The sequence below is a fragment of the Coregonus clupeaformis genome, chromosome 35, assembly GCF_020615455.1.
Source record: "Coregonus clupeaformis isolate EN_2021a chromosome 35, ASM2061545v1, whole genome shotgun sequence".
Classification (NCBI taxonomy): Eukaryota; Metazoa; Chordata; class Actinopteri; order Salmoniformes; family Salmonidae; genus Coregonus; species Coregonus clupeaformis.
In genome coordinates, this window is record NC_059226.1 from 31,926,198 (window position 1) to 31,949,849 (window position 23,652).

The following is a 23,652-nucleotide window of genomic DNA, read 5'->3' on the forward strand; positions in this document are numbered from 1 at the left end:
TCTATGAATTTGAGAATGGTTACATTTCTCCCTCCCTCAGATTTGTACCAAAACAGAGGCGGGGTGCCCACTTTGTTATTATTTCAGTTAAGGACTCTAGGCCCAGTGCAGTGATTTTCCTGTGTTTTATATATATTTCCACACTAAGAGGTTGGAATAATACTGTGAAATTGTGAAAATTATGATAATGCCCTTTTAGTGTAGGAGCTTTTTACCTGCCTGGTGACATCACCTGCTGTTAAATTAGTTAATAGACCAATAAGAAGGAGAGTTTTCAGTTTTCCCTTCCCCACTAAGACCACTCCCAGACAGTCCTAGCAAAATTCTTGCTTGATAAATCGCCCTTTGCTAAGAAGCTATTTTTTGTTGTTGATCATTTTAATTGAAAAAAATCACAGTAAGGTACTTAATTGTTACGCAGAAATTATTTGATATTGAGATAAAAACGTCTGCATTGGCCCTTTAAGGGTGTGTGTGTGTGTGTGTGTGTGTGTGTGTATGTAAATGTTTTGTCTGTGTGTGTGTGTGAGACTTCTGAGACATTCATACACCTGCCATTCACCACTTATTTGGTGTGTGTGTGTGTGTGTTTTCCATAGGTGCTGAAGGCATAGTGGTATGAGTAATGGCATGGCCCAGAGTCCCATGCCTTCTGCTGATCCTGCTGCTCCTACTACAAACCTGCTTACCTCAACCAGGTGAGTACTTCACACTGGACTGATCCCAGTTCTTTTTCCTGGTAAAGTCATGTGACCAGGAAATTCTCCTTGGCACTATTTATAATCTCTATTTGACACACCCTCAGATCCACCATTCTCTGATCAGCTTTGGGGTTTCTTCAAATAATTTGGACTAAACCGTTGATGCTGATCTATATGTCTGATCGTATGTCTATATTATTAGTTAATTATTATTATTAAACACTGGACTGTTTCTTTTATACTGTTTTTCACACTGTGTAATTTATATACTGGATTCTTGACATAGCTCACTGTAATATATATTTTTGGTGTATATATGCATAGATTGTATTTGGATTACTGATACAGTGTTATTTGGGTTGTTAACTGGGTTCGTTCTGACATTCATGATTTCTTGTTTCTAGTTTTTGATTATTATTTCTGTACTTGTTTGACTGCATTGTTAGGAGTTAGTAACACAAGCATTTCACTGCACCCACTATAACATCTGCTAAACTGTGTACGTGACCAATACACTTTGATTTGATTTGATTGGTATGTTATGTTACGCATCCGTTTATGCATCCCCCTTTCCTTCGTTTAATTCAACACAACATTCCATAGAGCTCATATCAGTATCAGTCTTAAAAACTCATGCACAGGGGACCAGGAGGTAAATGGTTCATTACGGGTTGTGTTCATTATGGAATGCAACGGAAAACATTTTGCAATGGAAAACGCATCTGAGTGTTTCTTATTGGACAAGTACAGGTAGTTCCTCCCGGTTTCAGCTGGTTTTCGTCTGTTTGGTGCCTTAAGAACACGACCCTTGATGTTTCCATGGTTGTGATTTTATGTTTCATACTGATACTAGCAGAGGAGAGGAACTCTGAGAGAGGAAGGATGTCACCACCTCGCAAGTTCTCTGTCATTTCATTTCCTGCTTGCGCTCCGTTGTGTGGCTGCGCTTTTGATGCCTTCTTGGCTACGTGCTTCATGTTCCTTGAAACGCTCTCAGTGTGTGCTTATGGTTTCAACGTTATGTTTGTGTGTGTGTGTGTGGGGGGGAGGGGGGGGACGCTAAACTGGCACAGTTCCTTTAAAGGTGAATGTCATCAGGATTTTTTTCTCTCTCACTCTCTGTTTGCGTGAATCTGCCACGCACGTCTCCAACTCAATCATCAAGTTTGCTGACGACACAACAGCGGTAGGCCTAATTACCAACAAGGACGAGGCGACCTACAGGGAGGAGGTGAGAGCCCTGGCAGACTGGTGCCAGGAAAATAACCTCTCCCTCAACGTCAACAAAATGAAGGACAGCAGAGAGAGCACGCCTCCATCCACATTGACGGGGCTGCAGTGGAGAGGGTCAAAAGCTTCAAGTTCCCCGGCGTGCACATCACTGAGGACCTGAAATGGTCAACAACACCTCTTCAACCTCAGGAGGCTGAAGAAATTCAGCTTGGCCCCTAAGACCCTCACAAACTTCTACAGATGCACATCCGAGAGCATCCTGTCGGGCTGTATCACCTCCTGGTACAGCAACTGCACCACCCGCAATCGCAGGGCTCTCTAGAGGGTGGTGCAGTCAGCCCAACACATCATTGGGGGCACACTGCCTGCCCTCCAGGACAGCTAGAGCACCATTGTCACAGGAAGACTAAGAAGCTCATCAAGGACCTCAGCCATGGCCTGTTCACCCCGCTACCATTTAGAAGGTGGAGACAGTATAGGCACATCAAAGCTTGGACCGAGAGACTGATAAACAGCTTCTATCTCCAGGCCATCAGACTGTTAAACAGTCATCACTAGCCGGCCTCCACCCAGTTCCCTGCCCTGAACCTTAGACACTGTCACTAGCCGGCTACCACCCGGTACTCTACCCTTAACCTTAGAGACTGCTGCCCTATGTACACAGAGTCTTTTGAACACTGGTCACTTTAATAATGTTTACATACTGTTTTACCCACTTTATATGTATATACTGTATTCTAGTCAAGGCTCATCCTATATAACTACTGCTGTACATACCTTTTCTATTCACATACTGTCCATACTGTCTATACACACCATTCACATACATATACAGTGTGATGTCACGAGAGGCTGTGTCCTGGAGGGACGTTACATCCCCCTGAGGTGGCTGCAAACCCAGACAGCTATGGCTCCATCTGCTGGTATGGTCGGGAACTCCACCCCTCTATGGCCAATCTTCCCACGCAGCTGAAACAAATGAGGAGCTGATGAGCTGAAGGTTTGGGAAGGGAAGAGACACAGTCTCCAACCTGGGCTCTCTGGAGGACAAGAGTGCTGCACGTCCACTTCCATGAGGAATATAAGGATTTGGAGATACTTACCTTTGGGAAATACTCACCTTTGGATATATGCACCTGTGGAAATACGTGAGAGACATTTGGAAGGACTTTTTGCTGGGTTGGCCACTAGCTGCAACGTGGACTACAGTAAGGCTGGGGAAAAGTTATCTGAGCGAGTGAGAATTATGATTTTGGATGTGGAAGAGACATCCCTGAACTGTTAACCCTTAAAGAGCCACAAGAGAACAGAATTTTGTTATATTTTCGTTAATTTCCCAAGACCTATAATAAAATCCTTGTTTTGTTTGAACCTTGTCTCCTTGCACTACTTGAGCAATCCCGCTGAAAGCTGTGTAGCCTCTCGTGACGTCACAGATGGTGGAGAATACGGGCACGCTCAAGCGTTAATAGTGCATGTCAGAGGAGGATACCGAAGGTTTGATCACCCAGTTTTCCAAGTTGGCCGTAGGCTCCCCGCCCGACTGAAATGGAGGACATATTGAAAGCCCTTGTTGCTGGCCAGCAAGCCCAGATGCAAGCAAACGTGGCTCTCTTGGAGGAGCAAAAGAAAGCCAACCTTCTGAAGGCAGAGGAATTGCAGTTGCAGAGACAGAGGGTGGTCCAAAATACCCGCCCAATAAAGGCAAGTGACTTTATATCTAAGATGGGAGCTACCGATGACATTGAGGCATACCTGCATGCATTTGAGGCCACGGCCACTAGGGAAGCCTGGCCCAAGCAACAGTGGGTTGGTCTGTTAGCCCCCTTTCTAACCGGGGAAGCGCTGAATGCTGTCCGGGACCTGGGCCCTGACCAGGTTACTGACTATGATGCCCTGAAGTCTGAGATCCTCAGCAGATATGGACTCACAAAGTTTGGTATGGCCCAGCGCTTTCACAGTTGGACCTTCCAACCAGACCAACCTCCTCGGGCGCAGATGCATGAACTTGTCCGAATCGCAAGGAAATGGCTGGATCCGCAGAGGAATACAGCAGCGGCGGTGGTGGAGGCCGTTGTGGTGGATCGTTACCTACGCGCCCTGCCTTATGAGGCAAAACGGTTCATCAGTCAACAGGCCTTGACCACGGCTGATCTGACCGTGGAAGCTGTGGAAAAGTACCAGGCCACAGCGGAGATGCTGAATGCTTCCCGAAAAGACCCCAGGAGTGCGGCCCCACCACAAATGAAAAGAACCCGTCCAAAGGACCCCAAGGTCTCGAACCCAGCCACGTCAGGACTTATCCCGGCTCCAGGGGGAGCCAGAAACCAGGCGGGTCCAAGAAGAGTACACCAGGAGGGGGAAACTTCGACAGTGTTACCGGTGTGGGGAGATGGGACATATCTCCTGGCAGTGTGGGAAACCAGCCGAGGAACCTATGCCCACTGCGGAGTCCTCCAGCTCAGCACCCACACACCGTTTTGCCTCGCTCTTGGGAGTCGTAGATGGCGGCCCCGATCGACCCCCCACCTGCCCGGTAACTGTGAATCACCATGATGTGGAGGCCTTACTGGATTCTGGTAGCCGGGCCACCCTGGTGCGTAAGGATTTGGTGGGCCCAACGTGTCTGACCCCCGGGGAAAGTCCTCCCAGTTTCCTGTGTCCATGGGGACACCAGAGAATACCCCATTACTGAACTTACAATGACCAGCACACGGGGAACCATACACACGACGGCGGGGGTGGTTGATTCCCTCCCCGTCCCTGTCCTAATTGGACGAGACTGCCCAGCCTTTTACCCACTCTGGAGAGAGTCTCAGGAGAGGATAACCCGAGTACCTCGGAAACGGAGAGGCAAGACTCATCCTGGGAAGGCTCCGGTGCAATCCTCCGAGTTACTCACTCCCGCCCGGGCTCTGATAGGGATGGCAGGTGCCCAGACCGACACAGAGACGGAGCTACAGAATCTGGACAAAGAACTGTCTGGTCTGAAGGGGACCGCTGAGAGGTATCGTTTGTTAAAGCAACAGTTAGACATGAAGACAGAAGAGTTAGATATCCTCCAGGCTAAACTCCAACAGAGCTCCTTCCCTAAGCAACAGGAGGAGCTGGAGAGGCTGCGCAGGACCATCGAGGAGTGTGAGGAGACCCTGCGCAGTAGTAAGGAGGTCCAGAAGAAGGCAGAGGAGAAGTACAAGGTGTTGGAGAACAAGATGAAGAATGCGGAGGCAGAGAGAGAGAAGGAACTGAAAGCTGCTCAACAGAAGCTAAACTCTGCTAAAACCAAGGCTGATGCGTTCAGTAAGAAACTCAAGGAGAGACAACAGGAGGCTGAGTCCCTGGTCCTAGAGTTGGAGGAGTTGAAGAGAGAGCAGTCTGGCAAGCACCACGGCAATGCGGACGCCCTCTCCCGGCGTGATGCCTTCTTCGCTGCCTTTACCCGACGAGGACGTCGGTCCCGAGGAGGGGGATGTGTGATGTCACGAGAGGCTGTGTCCTGGAGGGACGTTACATCCCCCTGAGGTGGCTGCAAACCCAGACAGCTATGGCTCCATCTGCTGGTATGGTCGGGAACTCCACCCCCTCTATGGCCAATCTTCCCACGCAGCTGAAACAAATGAGGAGCTGATGAGCTGAAGGTTTGGGAAGGGAAGAGAACAGTCTCCAACCTGGGCTCTCTGGAGGACAAGAGTGCTGCACGTCCACTTCCATGAGGAATATAAGGATTTGGAGATACTTACCTTTGGGAAATACTCACCTTTGGATATATGCACCTGTGGAAATACGTGAGAGACATTTGGAAGGACTTTTTGCTGGGTTGGCCACTAGCTGCAACGTGGACTACAGTAAGGCTGGGGAAAAGTTATCTGAGCGAGTGAGAATTATGATTTTGGATGTGGAAGAGACATCCCTGAACTGTTAACCCTTAAAGAGCCACAAGAGAACAGAATTTTGTTATATTTTCGTTAATTTCCCAAGACCTATAATAAAATCCTTGTTTTGTTTGAACCTTGTCTCCTTGCACTACTTGAGCAATCCCGCTGAAAGCTGTGTAGCCTCTCGTGACGTCACAACAGTAACAGTCAAAAGTTTGGACACACCTACTCATTCAAGGGTTTTCTTTATTTTTTACTATTTTCTACATTGTAGAATAATAGTGAAGACATCAAAACTATGAAATAACACATATGGAATCATGTAGTAACCAAAAAAGTGTTAAACAAATCAAAATATATTTTATATTTGAGATTCTTCAAAGTAACCACCCTTTGCGTTGATGACAGCTTTGCACACTCTTGGCATTCTCTTAACCAGCATGAAGGAGTTCCCACATATGCTGTGCACTTGTTGGCTGCTTTTCCTTCATTCTGCGGTCCAACTCATCCCAAACCATCTCAATTGGGTTGAGGTCGGATGATTGTGGAGGCCAGGTCATCTGATGAAGCACTCCATCACTCTCCTTCTCGGTCAAATAACCCTTACACAGCCTGGAGATGTGTTGTGGGTCATTGTCCTGTTGAAAAACAAATGAAAAGCTCAAACCAGATGGGATGGCGTATCGCTGCAGAATGCTGTGATAGCCATGCTGGTTAAGTGTGCCTTGAATTATAAATAAATCACTGACAGTGTCACTAGCAAAGCACCCCCACACAATCACACCTTCTCCTCCATGCTTCACGGTGGGAACCACACATGCAGAGATCATCCGTTCACCTACTCTGCATCTCACAAAGACACAGCGGTTGGAACCAGAAATCTCAAATTTGGACTCATCAGACCAAAGGACAGATTTCCACCAGTCTAATGTCCATTGCTCGTGTTTCTTGGCCCAAGCAAGTCTCTTCTTCTTATTGGTGTCCTTTAGTAGTGGTTTCTTTGCAGCAATTCGACCATGAAGGCCTGATTCACACAGTCTCCTCTGAACAGTTGATGTTGAGATGTGTCTGTTACTTGAACTCTGTGAAACATTTATTTGGGCAGCAATCTGAGGTGCAGTTAACTCTAATGAACTTATCCTCTGCAGCAGAGGCAACTCTCATTCTTCCTTTCCTGTGGTGGTCCTCACAAGAGACAGTTTCATCATAGCACTTGATGGTTTTTGCGACTGCACTTGAAGAAACTTTCAAAGCTCTTTACATTTTCCGCATTGACTGACCTTCATGTCTTAAAGTAAGGATGGACAGTCCTTTCTCTTTGCTTATTTGAGCTGTTCTTGCCATAATATGGACTTGGTCTTTCACCAAATAGGGCTATCTTCTGTATACCACTCCTACCTTGTCACAACACAACTGATTGGCTCAAACACATTAAGAAGGAAATAAATTCCACAAATGAACTTTTAACAAGGCACACCTGTTAATTGAAATGCATTCCAGGTGACTACCTCATTAAGCTGGTTGAGAGAGTGCCAAGAGTGTGCAAAGCTGTCATCAAGGCAAAGGGTGGCTACTTTGAAGAATTTGACATTTGTTTTACACTTTTTTGGTTACTACATGATTCCATATGTGTTATTTCATAGTTTTGAAGTCTTCACTATTATTCTAAAATGTAGAAAATAGTAAAAATAAAGAAAAACCCTTGAATGAGTAGGTGTGTCCAAACTTTTGACAGGTACTGTATATATTATTTATATTCCGTACTCTGACATTGCTCGTTCTGATTTGTGTTAATTTCTTGTTCTTTTTTTAACCTTTTGATTATGTGTGTATTATTATTGTATTGCCTGATATCGTTGCATTGTTGGAGCTAGAAACTGAAGCATTTTGCTGCATCTGCGATAACATCTGCGATAACATCTGCAAAACTGTGTCTCTTTTTGTCGGTCTCTTTTTCTCTATCAATTGAAATTCACTTCTACCTCCCTCCCCCTTCTCTCCCTCACTCTCTGCAGGCCCTCCATCTCCTCCCTCCGTTCCCCAGTGTCACATCCCCTATACGGAGGGTCAACAGGCAGGTATCCACTGTTTCTGGGAGCCAGGACAGGACCCACAGATCCCCACCTCCTACAGACTGTGCTGGAACTCTACGGAGGGGTAAACACACGTCTACTATAGTCTGTATACATCCCATCTTAATAGAATATATACAGGACATCCTATAATCACATTCACAAATGACACAGACATAGGCTATCATAAATAATAATAACATAATAATATGCCATTTAGCAGACGCTTTTATCCAAAGCGACTTACAGTCATGCGTGCATAAATGTTTGTGTATGGGTGGTCCCGGGGTTCGAACCCACTACCTTGGCGTTACAAGCGCCGTGCTCTACCAGCTGAGCTACAGAGGACCACAGCTGAGCTACAGAGGACCATAAACTATCATACAGTGGGGGAAAAAAGTATTTAGTCAGCCACAAATTGTGCAAGTTCTCCCACTTAAAAAGATGAGAGAGGCCTGTAATTGTCATCATAGGTACACGTCAACTATGACAGACAAATTGAGAAAGAAAAATCCAGAAAATCACATTGTAGGATTTTTTATGAATTTATTTGCAAATTATGGTGGAAAATAAGTATTTGGTCACTTACAAACAAGCAAGATTTCTGGCTCTCACAGACCTGTAACTTCTTCTTTAAGAGGCTCCTCTGTCCTCCACTCGTTACCTGTATTAATGGCACCTGTTTGAACTTGTTATCAGTATAAAAGACACCTGTCCACAACCTCAAACAGTCACACTCCAAACTCCACTATGGCCAAGACCAAAGAGCTGTCAAAGGACACCAGAAACAAAATTGTAGACCTGCACCAGGCTGGGAAGACTGAATCTGCAATAGGTAAGCAGCTTGGTTTGAAGAAATCAACTGTGGAAGCAATTATTAGGAAATGGAAGACATACAAGACCACTGATAATCTCCCTCGATCTGGGGCTCCACGCAAGATCTCACCCCGTGGGGTCAAAATGATCACAAGAACGGTGAGCAAAAATCCCAGAACCACACGGGGGGACCTAGTGAATGACCTGCAGAGAGCTGGGACCAAAGTAACAAAGCCTACCATCAGTAGGGGCGGCAGGTAGCTTAGTGGTTAAGAGCGTTGTGCCAGTAACCGAAAGGTCGCTGGTTCTAATCCCCAAGCCAACTAGGTGAAAAATCTGTCGATGTGCCCTTTAGCAAGGCACTTAACCCTAATTGCTCCTGTAAGTCGCTCTGGATAAGAGCGTCTGCTAAATGACGTAAATGTAAATGTAATCAGTAACACACTATGCCGCCAGGGACTCAAATCCTGCAGTGCCAGACGTGTCCCCCTGCTTAAGCCAGTACATGTCCAGGCCCGTCTGAAGTTTGCTAGAGTGCATTTGGATGATCCAGAAGAGGATTGGGAGAATGTCATATGGTCAGATGAAACCAAAATATAACTTTTTGGTAAAAACTCAACTCGTCGTGTTTGGAGGACAAACAATGCTGAGTTGCATCCAAAGAACACCATACCTACTGTGGAGCATGGGGGTGGAAACATCATGCTTTGGGGCTGTTTTTCTGCAAAGGGACCAGGACGACTGATCCGTGTAAAGGAAAGAATGAATGGGGCCATATATCGTGAGATTTTGAGTGAAAACCTCCTTCCATCAGCAAGGGCATTGAAGATGAAACGTGGCTGGGTCTTTCAGCATGACAATGATCCCAAACACACCGCCCGGGCAACGAAGGAGAGGCTTCGTAAGAAGCATTTCAAGGTCCTGGAGTGGCCTAGCCAGTCTCCAGATCTCAACCCCATAGAAAATCTTTGGAGGGAGTTGAAAGTCCGTGTTGCCCAGCGACAGCCCCAAAACATCACTGCTCTAGAGGAGATCTGCATGGAGGAATGGGCCAAAATACCAGCAACAGTGTGTGAAAACCTTGTGAAGACTTACAGAAAACGTTTGACCTGTGTCATTGCCAACAAAGGGTATATAACAAAGTATTGAGAAACGTTTGTTATTGGCCAAATACTTATTTTCCACCATAATTTGCAAATAAATTCATTAAAAATCTGAATTTTTTTCCTCATTTTGTCTGTCATAGTTGACGTGTACCTATGATGAAAATTACAGGCCTCTCTCATCTTTTTAAGTGGGAGAACTTGCACAATTGGTGGCTGACTAAATATTTTTTTCCCCCCACTGTATACTGTTCCTACACAGATGCAAGAATAGCTGTTTATTTGCTGTGTTTGGAAACCTGCGGTGACTCGTGGTGTTTAGAAACCGATGGATTAATGCTGTGTTTGTAACCAAGTGGGAAGTGGGAATTTACCACCATAGCGTTAGATGGAGGACTCTAGATGGATAAAACCCATTTGGCATGGACATTGTCATTGAGGGATTCACCATTTTAAAGTAGTCAACTGGGTGGGACTTCCTATGGGTGAAAGAAGGATCACATGATTCCATCCGGGTCATCAGGAGGGATCAGCCAATGAATTATACTTGTGAGTAAGCATTACAATACTGTAGGTGGTAGTAAATCGCCATCCTTGGCTTTATACCTGTTAAAACAACACACTCTAGATGGCAGTACGCACCCTTTCAGTTTGTTTACCAACTCATAGAAGTAGTAGAAGAAGAAAATGGACTACTTCAAAATGGAGATGGCTCAATGGCGCTGCCCGTGCCAGGGCCGGGCTTATGTGCCCTAACGTACCTCCTTGTCGGTCCAAATAAAATATTGAAATAGTGATCATTTATTTGACACAGAGGCGCACCGACAGAAAGACGTATCAATCTCAGATAAAGCATCCAAGCGAGCGAAACAGACAAGTTTCCCACTAGTAATTACCAGTTGGAGGGCCGTTCAAATTATAATTTTTTCCCAGTCATGTGTGGTAAACACAGAGAATGATAGAGATATCATCTTTGTATCTGTCCCATTATGGCATATGTAAGAGCACAGGCAGCGCCATTGAGACCATCTCCATTTTGAAGTAGTCTGTTTTCTTTTTCTACTACTTCTATGAGTTGGCAAACAAACTGAAAGGGTGCATACTGCGTTGTTTGTGTTGTTCGAAGAGGTTTAAAGCCGAGGTGTGTGTCTCTTTGTTAACAACAGCTTGTGTGCATTCTCTAATATTAAGGAAGTCTCAAGGTTCTGCTCGCCTGAGTTATAATACCTCATGATAAGCTGTAGACCATACTATTTACCAAGAGAGTTTTCATCTATATTTTTGTAGCTGTTTATTTACCACCACAAACCGATGCTGGCACTAAGACCGCACACAACGAGCTGTATAGCGCCATAAACAAACAAGAAAATGCTCATCCAGAGGCGGCGCTCCTAGTGGCCGGTGATTATAATGCAGGGAAACTGACATCTGTCTTACCTAATTTCTACCAGCATGTCACCTGTGCAACTACAGACGACAAAACTCTAGATCACCTTTACTCCACACAAGTATCTTCACTGACATTTTCAAGTGCTCCCTGAGCCAGTCTGTAATACCTACTTGTTTCAAGCAGACCACCATAGTCCCTGTGCCCAAGAACACCAAGGTAACCAACATCCCAGACACACTGGACCCACTTCAATTCGCATACCGCCCCAACAGATCCACAGATGTCGCATTCTCTATTGCTCTCCACACACTGCCCTCTCCCACCTGGACAAGAGGAACACCTATGTGAGAATGCTGTTCATTGACTACAGCTCAGCGTTCAACACCATGGTGCCCTCCAAGCTCATCACTAAGCTAAGGACCCTGGCACTGAACACCTCCCTCTGCAACTGTATCCTGTGCTTCCTGACGGGCCACCCCCAGGTGGTGAGGGTAGGCAACAACATATCCGCCACAATGACCCTAAACACGGGGGCTCCTCAGGGGTGCATGCTTAGTCCCCTCCTGTACTCCCTGTTCACCCGCGACTGCATGGTCGCGCATGACTCCAACACCATCATTAAGTTTGCTGACGACACGACGGTGGTAGGCATGATCAGCGATGTAGGCCTATAGGGAGGAGGTCAGAGACCTGGCAGTGTGGTGCCAGGACAACAACCTCTCCCTCAAAAGTCAGCAAGACAAAGGAGCTGATCGTTGACTACAGGAAACAGAAGGCAAAGCACGCCCTCATTCACATCGACAGGGCTGTAGTGGAGTGGGTCGAGAGCTTCAAGTTCCTCGATGTCCACATCACTAAGGATCTATCATGGTCCACACACACCAACACAGCTTCTACCCCCAAGCCATAAGACTGCGAAATAGTTAGTTTAATAGCTACCCGGACAATCTGCATTGACCATATTTGCACTAACTTCTTTGACTCATCACAGAAACGCTGCTGCTACTGTCTATTATCTATTCTGTTGCCTAGTCACTTCATTCCTAGTTATATGTACATATCTACCTCAATGACCTTGTACCCCTGCACATCGACCCAGTACTGGTACCCCGTGTATATAGCCAAGTTATTGTTACTCATTGTATATTTATTATTACTTTCGTTATTACCTGTTATTACTTTTCTATTATTTATCTATTTTCTTTCTCTCTGCATTGTTGGGAAGGGCCCATAAGTAAGAATTTCACTGTTAGTCTACACATGTTTAGGAAGCATGTGACGAATACATCTTTATTTAATTTGGAATGTTTGTTCACGAGTATAATTAATTGTCTGATCCCTCTTGATGACCCGAATGGAATCATGTGATCCTTCCATCACCCATAAGAAGTCCCAACCAGTTGACTACTTTAAAATGGTGGAAGCCCTCAATGGCAATGTCCATGCTAAAATGGGTTTTATGCATCTACAGTTCTCTATCCAACCCTATGGCGGTAAATTCCCACTTCCCACTTGGTTACAAATGCAGCATAAGAGGCGAGCTCTTATGCTGCGTTCGTAACCAAGTGGGAATTTGGCTTTCTTTTCCGCGGTGGTGGGGTAATGCGCATTCACAATGTTAACCTGCAGCTAAAGCTGGCACAATTACTGTATAACCGTGTAACCGACGGTTATGGATGAAAACCGTCATGAAAATAAAATAACTGTCATAACCGTGGTGTGGAATGAACAGCTGACTGAAGGTGGGACGGCTGGGCATTCTTGTGGTTGAGTCCGTTTCTGCGGTAACATGGACTCTTAACAACGTGATAAAACTTTGTTGCTCTTTGCTGAAACAAGCAAGGTGTTGTAGCAAACAAGTCTCCGGTTGCCTAGGCAAAACCTCTCTCCCTGCAGCAGCAGCACACATAGAAATACTGTAGAATGAATAAAACAGGCTTAGAACCTCTGACCCTGGCAATTTGACTGGTAAACTCATGAGTACACTCGCAATGGCTGCTTTCTATTGTGACGCAATAATTTCCATGGTAATGTACAGTTGAAGTCGGAAGTTTACATCCACTTAGGTTGGAGTCATTAAAACTCGTTTTTCAACCACTCCACACATTTCTTGTTAACAAACTATAGTTTTGGCAAGTGGGTTAGGACATCTACTTTGTGCATGACACAAGTAATTTTTCCAACAATTGTTTACAGACAGATTATTTCACTTATAATTCACTGTATCACAATTCCAGTGGGTCAGAAGTTTACATACACTAAGTTGACTGTGCCTTTAAACAGCTTGGAAAATTCCAGAAAATGATGGCATGGCTTTAGAAGCTTCTGATAGGCTAATTGACATCATTTGAGTCAATTGGAGGTGTACCTGTGGATGTATTTCAAACTCAGTGCCTCTTTGCTTGACATCATGGGAAAATCAAAAGAGATCAGCCAAGACTTCAGAAAAAGATTGTAGACCTCCACAAGTCTGGTTCATCCTTGGGAGCTATTTCCAAACGCCTGAAGGTACCACGTTCATCTGTACAAACAATAGTACGCAAGTATAAACACCATGGGACCACGCAGCCTTCATCCACTCAGGAAGGAGACGCGTTCTGTCTCCTAGAGATGAACATACTTTGGTGAGAAAAGTGTGAATCAATCCCAGAACAACAGCAAAGGACCTTGTGAAGATGCTGGAGGAAATGGGTACAAAAGTATCTATATCCACAGTAAAACGAGTCCTATATCGACATAACCTGAAAGGCCGCTCAGCAAGGAAGAAGCCACTGCTCCAAAACCACCATAAAAAAGCCAGACTATGGTTTGCAACTGCACATGGGGACAAAGATCGTACTTTTTGGAGAAATGTCCTCTGGTCATAATGACCATCGTTATGTTTGGAGGAAAAAGGGGGTGCCTTGCAAGCCGAAGAATACCATCCCAACCGTGAAGCACGGGGTGGCAGCATCATGCTGTGGGGGTGCTTTGCTGCAGGAGGGACTGGTGCACTTCACAAAATAGATGGCATCATGAGGAAGGAAAATTATGTGGATATATTGAAGCAACATCTCAAGACATCAGTCAGGAAGTTGTGGAAAAATGGCTTAAGGACAACAAAGTCAAGGTATTGGAGTGGCCATCACAAAGCCCTGACCTCAATCCTATAGAAAATGTGTGGACAGAACTGAAAAAGCGTGTGCGAGCAAGGAGGCCTACAAACCTAACTCAGTTACACCAGCTCTGTCAGGAGGAATGGGCCAAAATTCACCCAACCTATTGTGGGAACTTGTGGAAGGCTACCCGAAACATTTGACCCAAGTTAAACAATTTAAAGGCAATGCTAACAAATACTAATTGAGTGTATGTTAACTTCTGACCCACTGGGAATGTGATGAAAGAAATAAAAGCTGAAATAAATCATTCTCTCTACTATTATTCTGACATTTCACATTCTTAAAATAAAGTGGTGATCCTAACTGACTTAAGACAGGGAATTTGTCCTAGGATTAAATCTCAGGAATTGTGAAAAACTGAGTTTAAATGTATTTGGCTAAGGTGTATGTAAACATTTACATTTTAGTCATTTAGCAGACGCTCTTATCCAGAGCGACTTACAGTTAGTGAGTGCATACATTTTCATACTGTATAATCCCCCGTGGGAAACGAACCCACAACCCTGGCGTTGCAAGCGCCATGCTCTACCAACTGAGCTACAGGGGACTAAACTTCCAACTTCAATTGTAAATGTTAATTCTAATGACGTTAACTGATGTGGCTCATGTAATATAATGTATTTTTTGTAATGTCAGTTGAGTTGAATCAACAAATCACAGCACATATTGATGGGTACGCTTCACGCTTTTACTTCCTGCTTTGCTCCTAGGTTGAAGATGGGAAGGTTAAAACAACGGCGTCTCAATAATGCGGAGGTTCTACCACTCTGAATAAACCATGGGACCAACTCAAGCATTGTAGCTATGGTGACTAGGCTGGTGAAAAAAATAATGCATTTTAAGCTAATGCCAGAAAACAGACAACAACCATCTAACCAACATCTAGGTTGAAGATTACAAGGTTAAGACAACTGTGTTCTAATATCCCATAACTCTTTGCAATTCATGGGACCAGTATTGCTAGTTAGCAATGGCACTAGTAGTTATCAATGGTGCTGGTCCCATGAATTTGTTTATTTTTCGAATGCTTCTGCATGGAATTATTACGTGGTCTTAACGTTGTATTTCTTTTACCTAGACTGAAGACTAGGTAAAAAAAATACAATCACAGAGTTACTAAACCCAGAGGCGCAACATCGCGAGACATCCGGGAACGCTTGAGAAACAGACCAAACAGACCAGGCCGGGGTTTGGGGTTTGAGAAGTCAATGAGAGAAGTGAAAATGTTTTCCTTAGTTGTTCATTTTCTTGAAATCTAAAGGCACAACCTAGATTCGAGCCAATGTCTTAAAGATGCTCTATGGTTGCTAACATTCTAATAGTTCGCCTAATTTCAGTTTGTGACAAAACAAGCAAGTATAGTGTGGAGAATCATTGTACCATCTAATATCTTTTCCACAACCAAAAAATTGTATTTTCAGCTGTTTGAAGCTGGTGTGCAAAACCGAAAGTAAAAGAAGCAAAAGCTCAACTTAAGAACGGGAAGCATAGAAATAGCGCACTTAGAACATATCTACCTCTTCTTAAACTTCATTTCAATGAGAATGACAGATCTATACCACACATTTCTATGTGAATTTGGTCGGGTCGCCCAAAAAAGTACATTTACGTCATTTAGCAGACGCTCTTATCCAGAGCGACTTACAAATTGGTGCATTCACCTTATAACCAGTGGGATAACCACTTTACAATATATATGGTACTCCTGAGTGGCGCAGTGGTCTAAGGCACTGCATCGCAGTGCTAACTGTGCCACTAGAGATCATGGTTCGAATCCAGGCTCTGTCGCAGCCGGCCGCGACCGGGAGACTCATGGGCGGCGCACAATTGGCCCAGCGTCGTCCAGGGTAGGGGAGGGAATGTCCGGCAGGGATGTAGCTCAGTTGATAGAGCATGGCGTTTGCAACGCCAGGGTTGTGGGTTTGATTCCCACGGGGGGCCAGTATTAAAAATAAAAATGTATTCACTAACTGTAAGTCGCTCTGGATAAGAGCGTCTGCTAAATGACTAAAATGTAAATATATATATATTTTTTTTTTTGGGGGGTGGGTTAAGGGGGGGTAGAAGGATTACTTTATCATATCCCAGGTATTCCTTAAAGAGGTGGGGTTTCAAGTGTCACCGGAAGGTGGTGAGTGACTCCGCTGTCCTGGCGTCGTGAGGGAGCTTGTTCCACCATTGGGGTGCCAGAGCAGCGAACAGTTTTGACTGGGCTGAGCGGGAACTGTGCTTCCGCAGAGGTAGGGGGGACAGCAGGCCAGAGGTGGATGAACGCAATGCCCTCGTTTGGGTGTAGGGACTGATCAGAGCCTGAAGGTACAGAGATGCCGTTCCCCTCACAGCTCCGTAGGCAAGCACCATGGTCTTGTAGCAGATTCGAGCTTCAACTGGAAGCCAGTGGAGTGTGCGGAGGAGCGGGGTGACGTGAGAGAACTTGGGAAGGTTGAACACCAGACGGGCTGCGGCATTCTGGATGAGTTGTAGGGGTTTAATGGCACAGGCAGGGAGCCCAGCCAACAGCGAGTTGCAGTAATCCAGACGGGAGATGACAAGTGCCTGGATTAGGACCTGTGCTGCTTCCTGTGTAAGGCAGGGTCGTACTCTCTGAATGTTGTAGAGCATGAACCTACAGGATCGGGTCACCACCTTGATGTTAGCGGAGAACGACAGGGTGTTGTCCAGGGTCACGCCAAGGCTCTTCGCACTCTGGGAGGAGGACACAACGGAGTTGTCAACCGTGATGGCGAGATCATGGAACGGACAGTCCTGCCCCGGGAGGAAGAGCAGCTCCGTCTTGCCGAGGTTCAGCTTGAGGTGGTGATCCGTCATCCACACCGATATGTCTGCCAGACATGCAGAGATGCGATTAGCCACCTGGTTATCAGAAGGGGAAAAGGAGAAGATTAGTTGTGTGTTGTCTGCGTAGCAATGATAGGAGAGGCCATGTGAGGATATGACAGAGCCAAGTGACTTGGTGTATAGCGAGAATAGGAGAGGGCCTAGAACTGAGCCCTGGGGGACACCAGTGGTGAGAGCATGTGGTGCGGAGACAGATTCTCGCCACGCCACTTGGTAGGAGCGACCGGTCAGGTAGGACGCAATCCAAGAGGGAGCCGCGCCGGAGATGCCCAGCTCGGAGAGGGTGGAGAGGAGGATCTGATGGTTCACAGTATCAAAGGCAGCAGACAGGTCTAGAAGGACAAGAGCAGAGGAGAGAGAGTTCGCTTTAGCAGTGCGGAGAGCCTCTGTGAGACAGAGAAGAGCAGTCTCAGTTGAATGACCAGTCTTGAAATCTGACTGGTTTGGTCAAGAAGGTCATTCTCAGAGAGGTAGCAAGAGAGTTGGCTAAAGACGGCACGCTCAAGAGTTTTGGAGAGAAAAGAAAGAAGGGATACTGGTCTGTAGTTGTTGACATCAGAGGGATCGAGTGTTGGTTTTTTGAGAAGGGGTGCAACTCTCGCTCTCTTGAAGACGGAAGGGACATAGCCAGCGGTCAAGGATGAGTTGATGAGCGAGGTGAGGTAAGGGAGAAGGTCACCGGAGATGGTCTGGAGAAGAGAGGAGGGGATAGGGTCAAGCGGGCAGGTTGTTGGGCGGCCGGCCGTCACAAGTAGCAAGATTTTATCTGGAGAGAGAGGGGAGAAAGAAGTCAAAGCATAGGGTAGGGCAGATTGAGCAGGACCAGCAGTGTCATTTGACTTAACAAACGAGGATCGGATGTCGTCAACCTTCTTTTCAAAATGGTTGACGAAGTCATCCACAGAGAGCGAGGAGGGGGGGGGGAGGGGGAGGAGGATTCAGCAGGGAGGAGAAGGTGGCAAAGAGCTTCCTAGGGTTAGAGGCAGATGCTTGGAATTTAGAGTGGTAGAAAGTGGCTTTAGCAGCAGAAACAGATGAAGAAAATGTAGAGAGGAGGGAGTGAAAAGATGCCAGGTCCGCAGGGAGTCTAGTTTTCCTCCATTTCCGCTCGGCTGCCCGGAGCCCTGTTCTGTGAGCTCGCAATGAGTCATCAAGCCACGGAGCAGGAGGGGAAGACCGAGCCGGCCGGGAGGATAGGGGACATAGAGAGTCAAAGGATGCAAAAAGGGAGGAGAGGAGGGTTGAGGAGGCAGAATCAGGAGATTGGAGGGAGAAGGATTGAGCAGAGGGAAGAGATGATAGGATGGAAGAGGAGAGAGTAGCGGGAGAGAGAGAGACATATTGTAGCTTTAAGTAGTTGAACTTGTTATTAGTCAAACCTCGTGAAGGTGATAAAATGACACGTTTACATTTTCGTCAAAAACAACTTTATATTGAAGGAATGCCATTGATTTGACGGCCTGCACATGCGCAGTTCGACGCGAGACAACCGTGTTTCTACACATGAGCTAAGTTAGCCAACGTCGCCATGACATCAACTACAAGTGTGACCAGGTTATTTCTATTGGATAAGCAGTTTTAGCCTATCTTCATACTGTACTGCATTAGAAAAAAATTAACATTCATGGGACCAGCGCCATTAATAACTACCAGAGACGAGGAGGATGAGAGAGGCTCAACTCGGCAGAAAATCTGTCTCCCTCCAGTAGGTGGTGTTTTTCTGTGGTTTCTGAGGTTAATGAGAATGTCGAATTTGGTCAACATAAAATGTATGGCTTATTTGCTACGTGAGGTTTATTTGATCGAATAGAAGTTTCGTAATGCTGAAGTTGTTATGAGTGTACTGATATAAGTAGGACACATGACGTCCCAGCAACGTTGAGAAAAAAACACTTTATATTGGAGTTGTCTCGAGATGGCTATGCATATGCATGGCATGAGGCTAGTAGCATAGCATCTCTCTCCATTGAGTACAGGCGGTTGACATCAACAACCCTATTTGAATAGTCAAAAAATAATTACAATAATGTGATGTATCCACCAATACAAAGAAAGGATAGGCGGGAGCTAGACAGCCCGCCGTGCCACTTTGTGGACAACGACTCCCATTGATAGGGTGGAGAGATGCATTTTTTCTGTATATCCATAATCTTTATAACTACTAACGCCGTTGCTAACTAGCATCGCTGGTCCCATGACTTGCAAAGAGTTATGGGATATTAGAACCCCGTTGTCTTACCTTGTAACCTAGATGTTAGCTAGCTGGCTAGATGGTTGTTGTCTTTTTTCTGGCATTAGTTTTCACCAGCCTTATGATCTGCTTCAGACCGCTTGCCTTCTGCCTAGGCACCGTAGCTACAACGCTTGAGTTGGTCCCATGGTTGACTCAGAGCGGTAGATCCTTGTAACGCTGTTGTCTTAACCTTCCCATCTTCAACCTAGCTTTGCTCCTATGGGACACTCACAATGGCTTCCAGTCCACCCATTATGCCATCATTGACTTGATGGGGACGCCCGTTTTGTTCATTCTATTTCTATGGCAGCGCCTGCAGTCAGGAGCGGCGGAGAGTAGAAAATGTGAGTCTTTTCCTTTGCTATGTGAACGGTTGTTACGTGACCGCGGTCATTTGACTGGCCAATAGCTGTCATCCAAAATTCCATGACCATCACAGCCCTACCTGCTGCCGTGTGTTATGCCTGGTGTGTTGGAGCTAGGTCTGTGTCTGTGGTCTAGGACTGTATGTCTGCACAGTGCTGTCAGCTGTGGTGTTTGAGTGGTGTTTGGGTGTGTATTTATGTGTCTTGCATCTTCCTTTTCCTTTTCAGCGGTAGCGGCTTCGTGGAGGGCACCAATGTGAGTGGCGTGATCCCTCGTGACCTTTACTCCAGTTACAGTTACATGACTGTGTTGGTCAGAGCTGAGAACCAGCATGGCTCTGCCAAGTCTAAAACGGTTGAATTCAACTCTGGCGATATCAGTGAGTCAGTCAGGGATGACTCTTCTCTGTACATTCCCTATTCATTCAGAGGGACAGACATTACACTTTCAGTCACACTTGCTCTCTCTCTCTCTCGTGCTCTTTCTCTCCCCCCACCCTCACTCTCTCGATCTCTCTCTTTCTTTCTCTCTCTTTCTTTCCCTCTTTCTTCCACTCTCTCCTACCCTGTCCTCTCTTCCCTATCCATTCCTCTACCAGAAAAGCCACCCACCCCTAAAATCACTGACCATTGTCCTCAGCCTCTGGGGATCTACTGGACATTGCAGTGTAATGATCTAGGCAGCTCTGACCAACACTGTGAGGTCCAGTATCGCACCCAGGACCAGCAGGGCTGGACTCAGGTGAGTGAGCTGAGCATGGCTGGGGTTTTGTTCATTTCCCCATACAATGGCTGTCTACCGATTCTCCACCCTTCTCCCCAAGTGCGCACTTGTTCACTTCCATTCATGGATTTAAAATAAAATGACTGGGATAAGAAATATGTTGGAAAGTCCCTCCCGCCCACTCCTAGCCCAAACCTACACCAATCCAATGTGGGGAGTACTGTGCGAGTGTGCACTTCAGGAGAGAAGACTGGGTATTTTGGGAGCGGTCGATATGTAATAATAATAATAATATAATAATAATATAATAATAATATAATAATAATATAATATGCCATTTAGCAGACAAACCCAATTATGTTTTTTCAATTTCAGTTGGGGAGGGTTTAGTATTTTTTTATTTAGTCCAGGGGAGGGTCACGCAATATCAAGTCAGCCTAGTGTGGTCTCAATCAAATGATCCATAGCCTATACTATAGGCAATAGGCCAAGGCTATACGAAGAGCATGCTTGGAGAAGCACATGGCAAATTTATATTTCTAAGAAAATTTACTTTCTTCCCGAGTTTATTGCTTTGCTCGGATGGTGTATATAAAACTAGCCTACACTGCATTACACACTGCAATGGATAGGCTATCCCAATCATGAGCCCTGGACAAAAATTGCAATATCTGTTCGCGCGGAGTTGGCCTGCTGATGTCCTGTTCAGTTTGAGAGGGAGAGCTGAAGATGAGGAGGACTGGAGGTAAGCTTGCTACTGCTATAATTGATTTGAATAAAACATCATGTTTCGTTGCCCATAATGAAGATATTTATCAGAGTTATTGACCTCACGATAAGCCATATTCAAGACTTACATTACTATGAACCGGCAGCCACGGAGATGGACAGCGCATGGGTGCTGAAAGTAGGCTAATTCGAGGCCTAATTCATTTAAACAGTTAATTTTAATTTGACTTTAGGCTACTAACAACAGGAGGGCTTTGTGTTGGAGCCTATTTCTTACTTTTCAATAAATAAGTGGTAGGACTAACTGTTTGACAGATGCAATTATAGCCAACTATCCATAGATTTTGTCAGCCAATTCATTCAGTCACCATGCACTCCTTAAAGATCTCAGTGTCAGTGAAGGGCTTGGTGAGTTAAGTTAAAACCAGGGCTTGAATTGAGAAAATGGCTAAAAGCATAGTCCTTGTTAGCTTAAGATTTAGAAAAACAGTTAATGGACCTGATTATATAAAGTGATCTGTAACAACGCTTTAGTCCGCAATGCTAGAAACAAGCTGTAAAATGCTGGGGAAACTCTGATGCATATGGGATATCTTTGGTTTGTCTCTATGACATTCAAAGGCTGTGCTACAACCTTCTATAGTCAAGGAGACAAAACATGTACTTTGCTTGAGAAGTAATGTGTGATTCTGTCACTATCAATTGACGTTCCACATTTCAACAGGCTATTAAACAACACACTACCTCCAAATCAGTCAGTAGCAAACCAGGTAGCCTAAGAAGGAACGAAAATGAATTATTTAGGCTATATTATTATTATTATTATTATTATTATTATTATTATTAATAATAATAACAAGGCTATAGCCTGCCATTTTAAGAAATGAATTGTGAAGCGTTTGTGCCACGCTACAGGCTGGCAGGAGCGCTCAGCATTTCAACAACACATCAACAACAGCACTTCAACAACATGACTATACATTTCACATTTAGGTTGTATAAAATGAGAATAAAATATACTTTGAATTAAATAATAAAGAAAGGAAAAATGCCTTATTAGGCCATACAGTCATTTTATACTGCCTTTTAATTCACTTTTAGGAACACGAGTTTGGCCGGTCTTTGGTTTGAAGATCATGCAGTGAGCTATGCATGCCTAGTTTGTTAATATAGCCTAGCAGATGCTGTTATATTCCCATGCCCTAATCACAGTCAACACAAATCAATTTTGTAACAACAATATTATGGAATAAAATAGAATAAATTAGAAAATGATAGTTTCCCAAACGAAGAAAAGATACAAGTGCATATAGCCCTACCTGATGATATGTGGTTGTTGATATTTCAGTTGTAACTGGTTCTGTTGCTCTACATTTTTGCAGTTGATAGACAACTTTGTCTACTTTGCCATGTAATGCTTAGAAAATGAAGAACAGTTTCTAAAACTGCATATCTAAGGCTCTGGTCTGCCATAGGAGTGAGGGTAAACGGTAATCATGTTTTCTGCTATCCACTTTATGTTTGAAGTATTAGATTTTTTGGGGACCAATTTGTTTGTCAAAATCAATTTGCAGGCAGAAAAGGCCAGCTATTTCAAAATATATATAGCTCTATTATCATTTTACTTTCTATAAGGTTTTAAATGTGAAAGTGTAGCCTGGAGTTGTTTTTTAATCCAAAATAATCCCCCATCCCTGGGACCGCCTCTTTCCCATCCCTGTTCTTTTGTGTGTCATTCTTTCATGTCCTGCTCAGGAAGACCAGCTCCTACGCAACTTCCTGCTCCTGACTCCACGGCCCTACACTGTGTATGAGTTCCAGGTGCGCTGTGCCTGTGAGGGCCCTGAGGCCCTGATGAGTGACTGGAGCTCAGTCTACACAGCACAGAGTTCTGAGTCAGGTCTGTCAGTGGGTGCTGATGGGTAATGTAGTCCTGTGGTCTCCACAGCTTGAAAATATGTGTGCACTTATTCTGTGGTGATAGATGATCAAACTATTTCTCTCTCTCTCTCTCAGCGCCTGTGAAAGCATTGGATGTGTGGAGTGACTGTGGAGTCACCTCTGAGCTTTCTCAATGTGCCCTTATGTGGAAGGTATGTTAACGCAACATCCCATCATAATAGGAAATATATCATAATATATCATATATACTGTACAGTACCAGTCAAAAGTTTGGACACACCTACTCATTCTTTATTTTTACTATTTTCTACATTGTAGAATAATAGTGAAGACATCAAAACAATGAAATAACACATATGGAATCATGTAGTAACCAAAAAAGTGTTAAACAAAGATTCTTCAAAGTAGCCACCCTTTGCCTTGATGACAGCTTTGCATAGTCTTGACATTCCCTCAACCATCTTCATGAGGTAGTCACCTGGAATGCATTTC

The 23,652-nt window shown here is 44.9% G+C and overlaps 1 protein-coding gene across 5 annotated transcripts in view; it reads left to right on the forward strand.

Annotated features, from left to right (window-relative positions):
- Positions 1 to 23,652, forward strand: part of LOC121551442 (interleukin-12 receptor subunit beta-2) — a 33,147-nt gene that overhangs the window by 2,182 nt on the left and 7,313 nt on the right. For 3 of the 5 annotated variants that reach the window (XM_041864103.2, XM_041864104.2, XM_045211010.1), the window contains 6 exons: positions 600 to 698; positions 7,825 to 7,966; positions 20,034 to 20,185; positions 20,405 to 20,547; positions 23,014 to 23,158; positions 23,275 to 23,351. In XM_041864103.2, the coding sequence (XP_041720037.2) occupies positions 626 to 698; positions 7,825 to 7,966; positions 20,034 to 20,185; positions 20,405 to 20,547; positions 23,014 to 23,158; positions 23,275 to 23,351 (732 nt within the window). In that variant the 5' untranslated portion in view covers positions 600 to 625. Of the gene's footprint in view, positions 1 to 599; positions 699 to 7,824; positions 7,967 to 19,750; positions 19,785 to 20,033; positions 20,186 to 20,404; positions 20,548 to 23,013; positions 23,159 to 23,274; positions 23,352 to 23,652 lie in introns of those variants that run through there. The other 2 variants (XM_041864106.2, XM_041864105.2) reach the window with 2 other exon arrangements.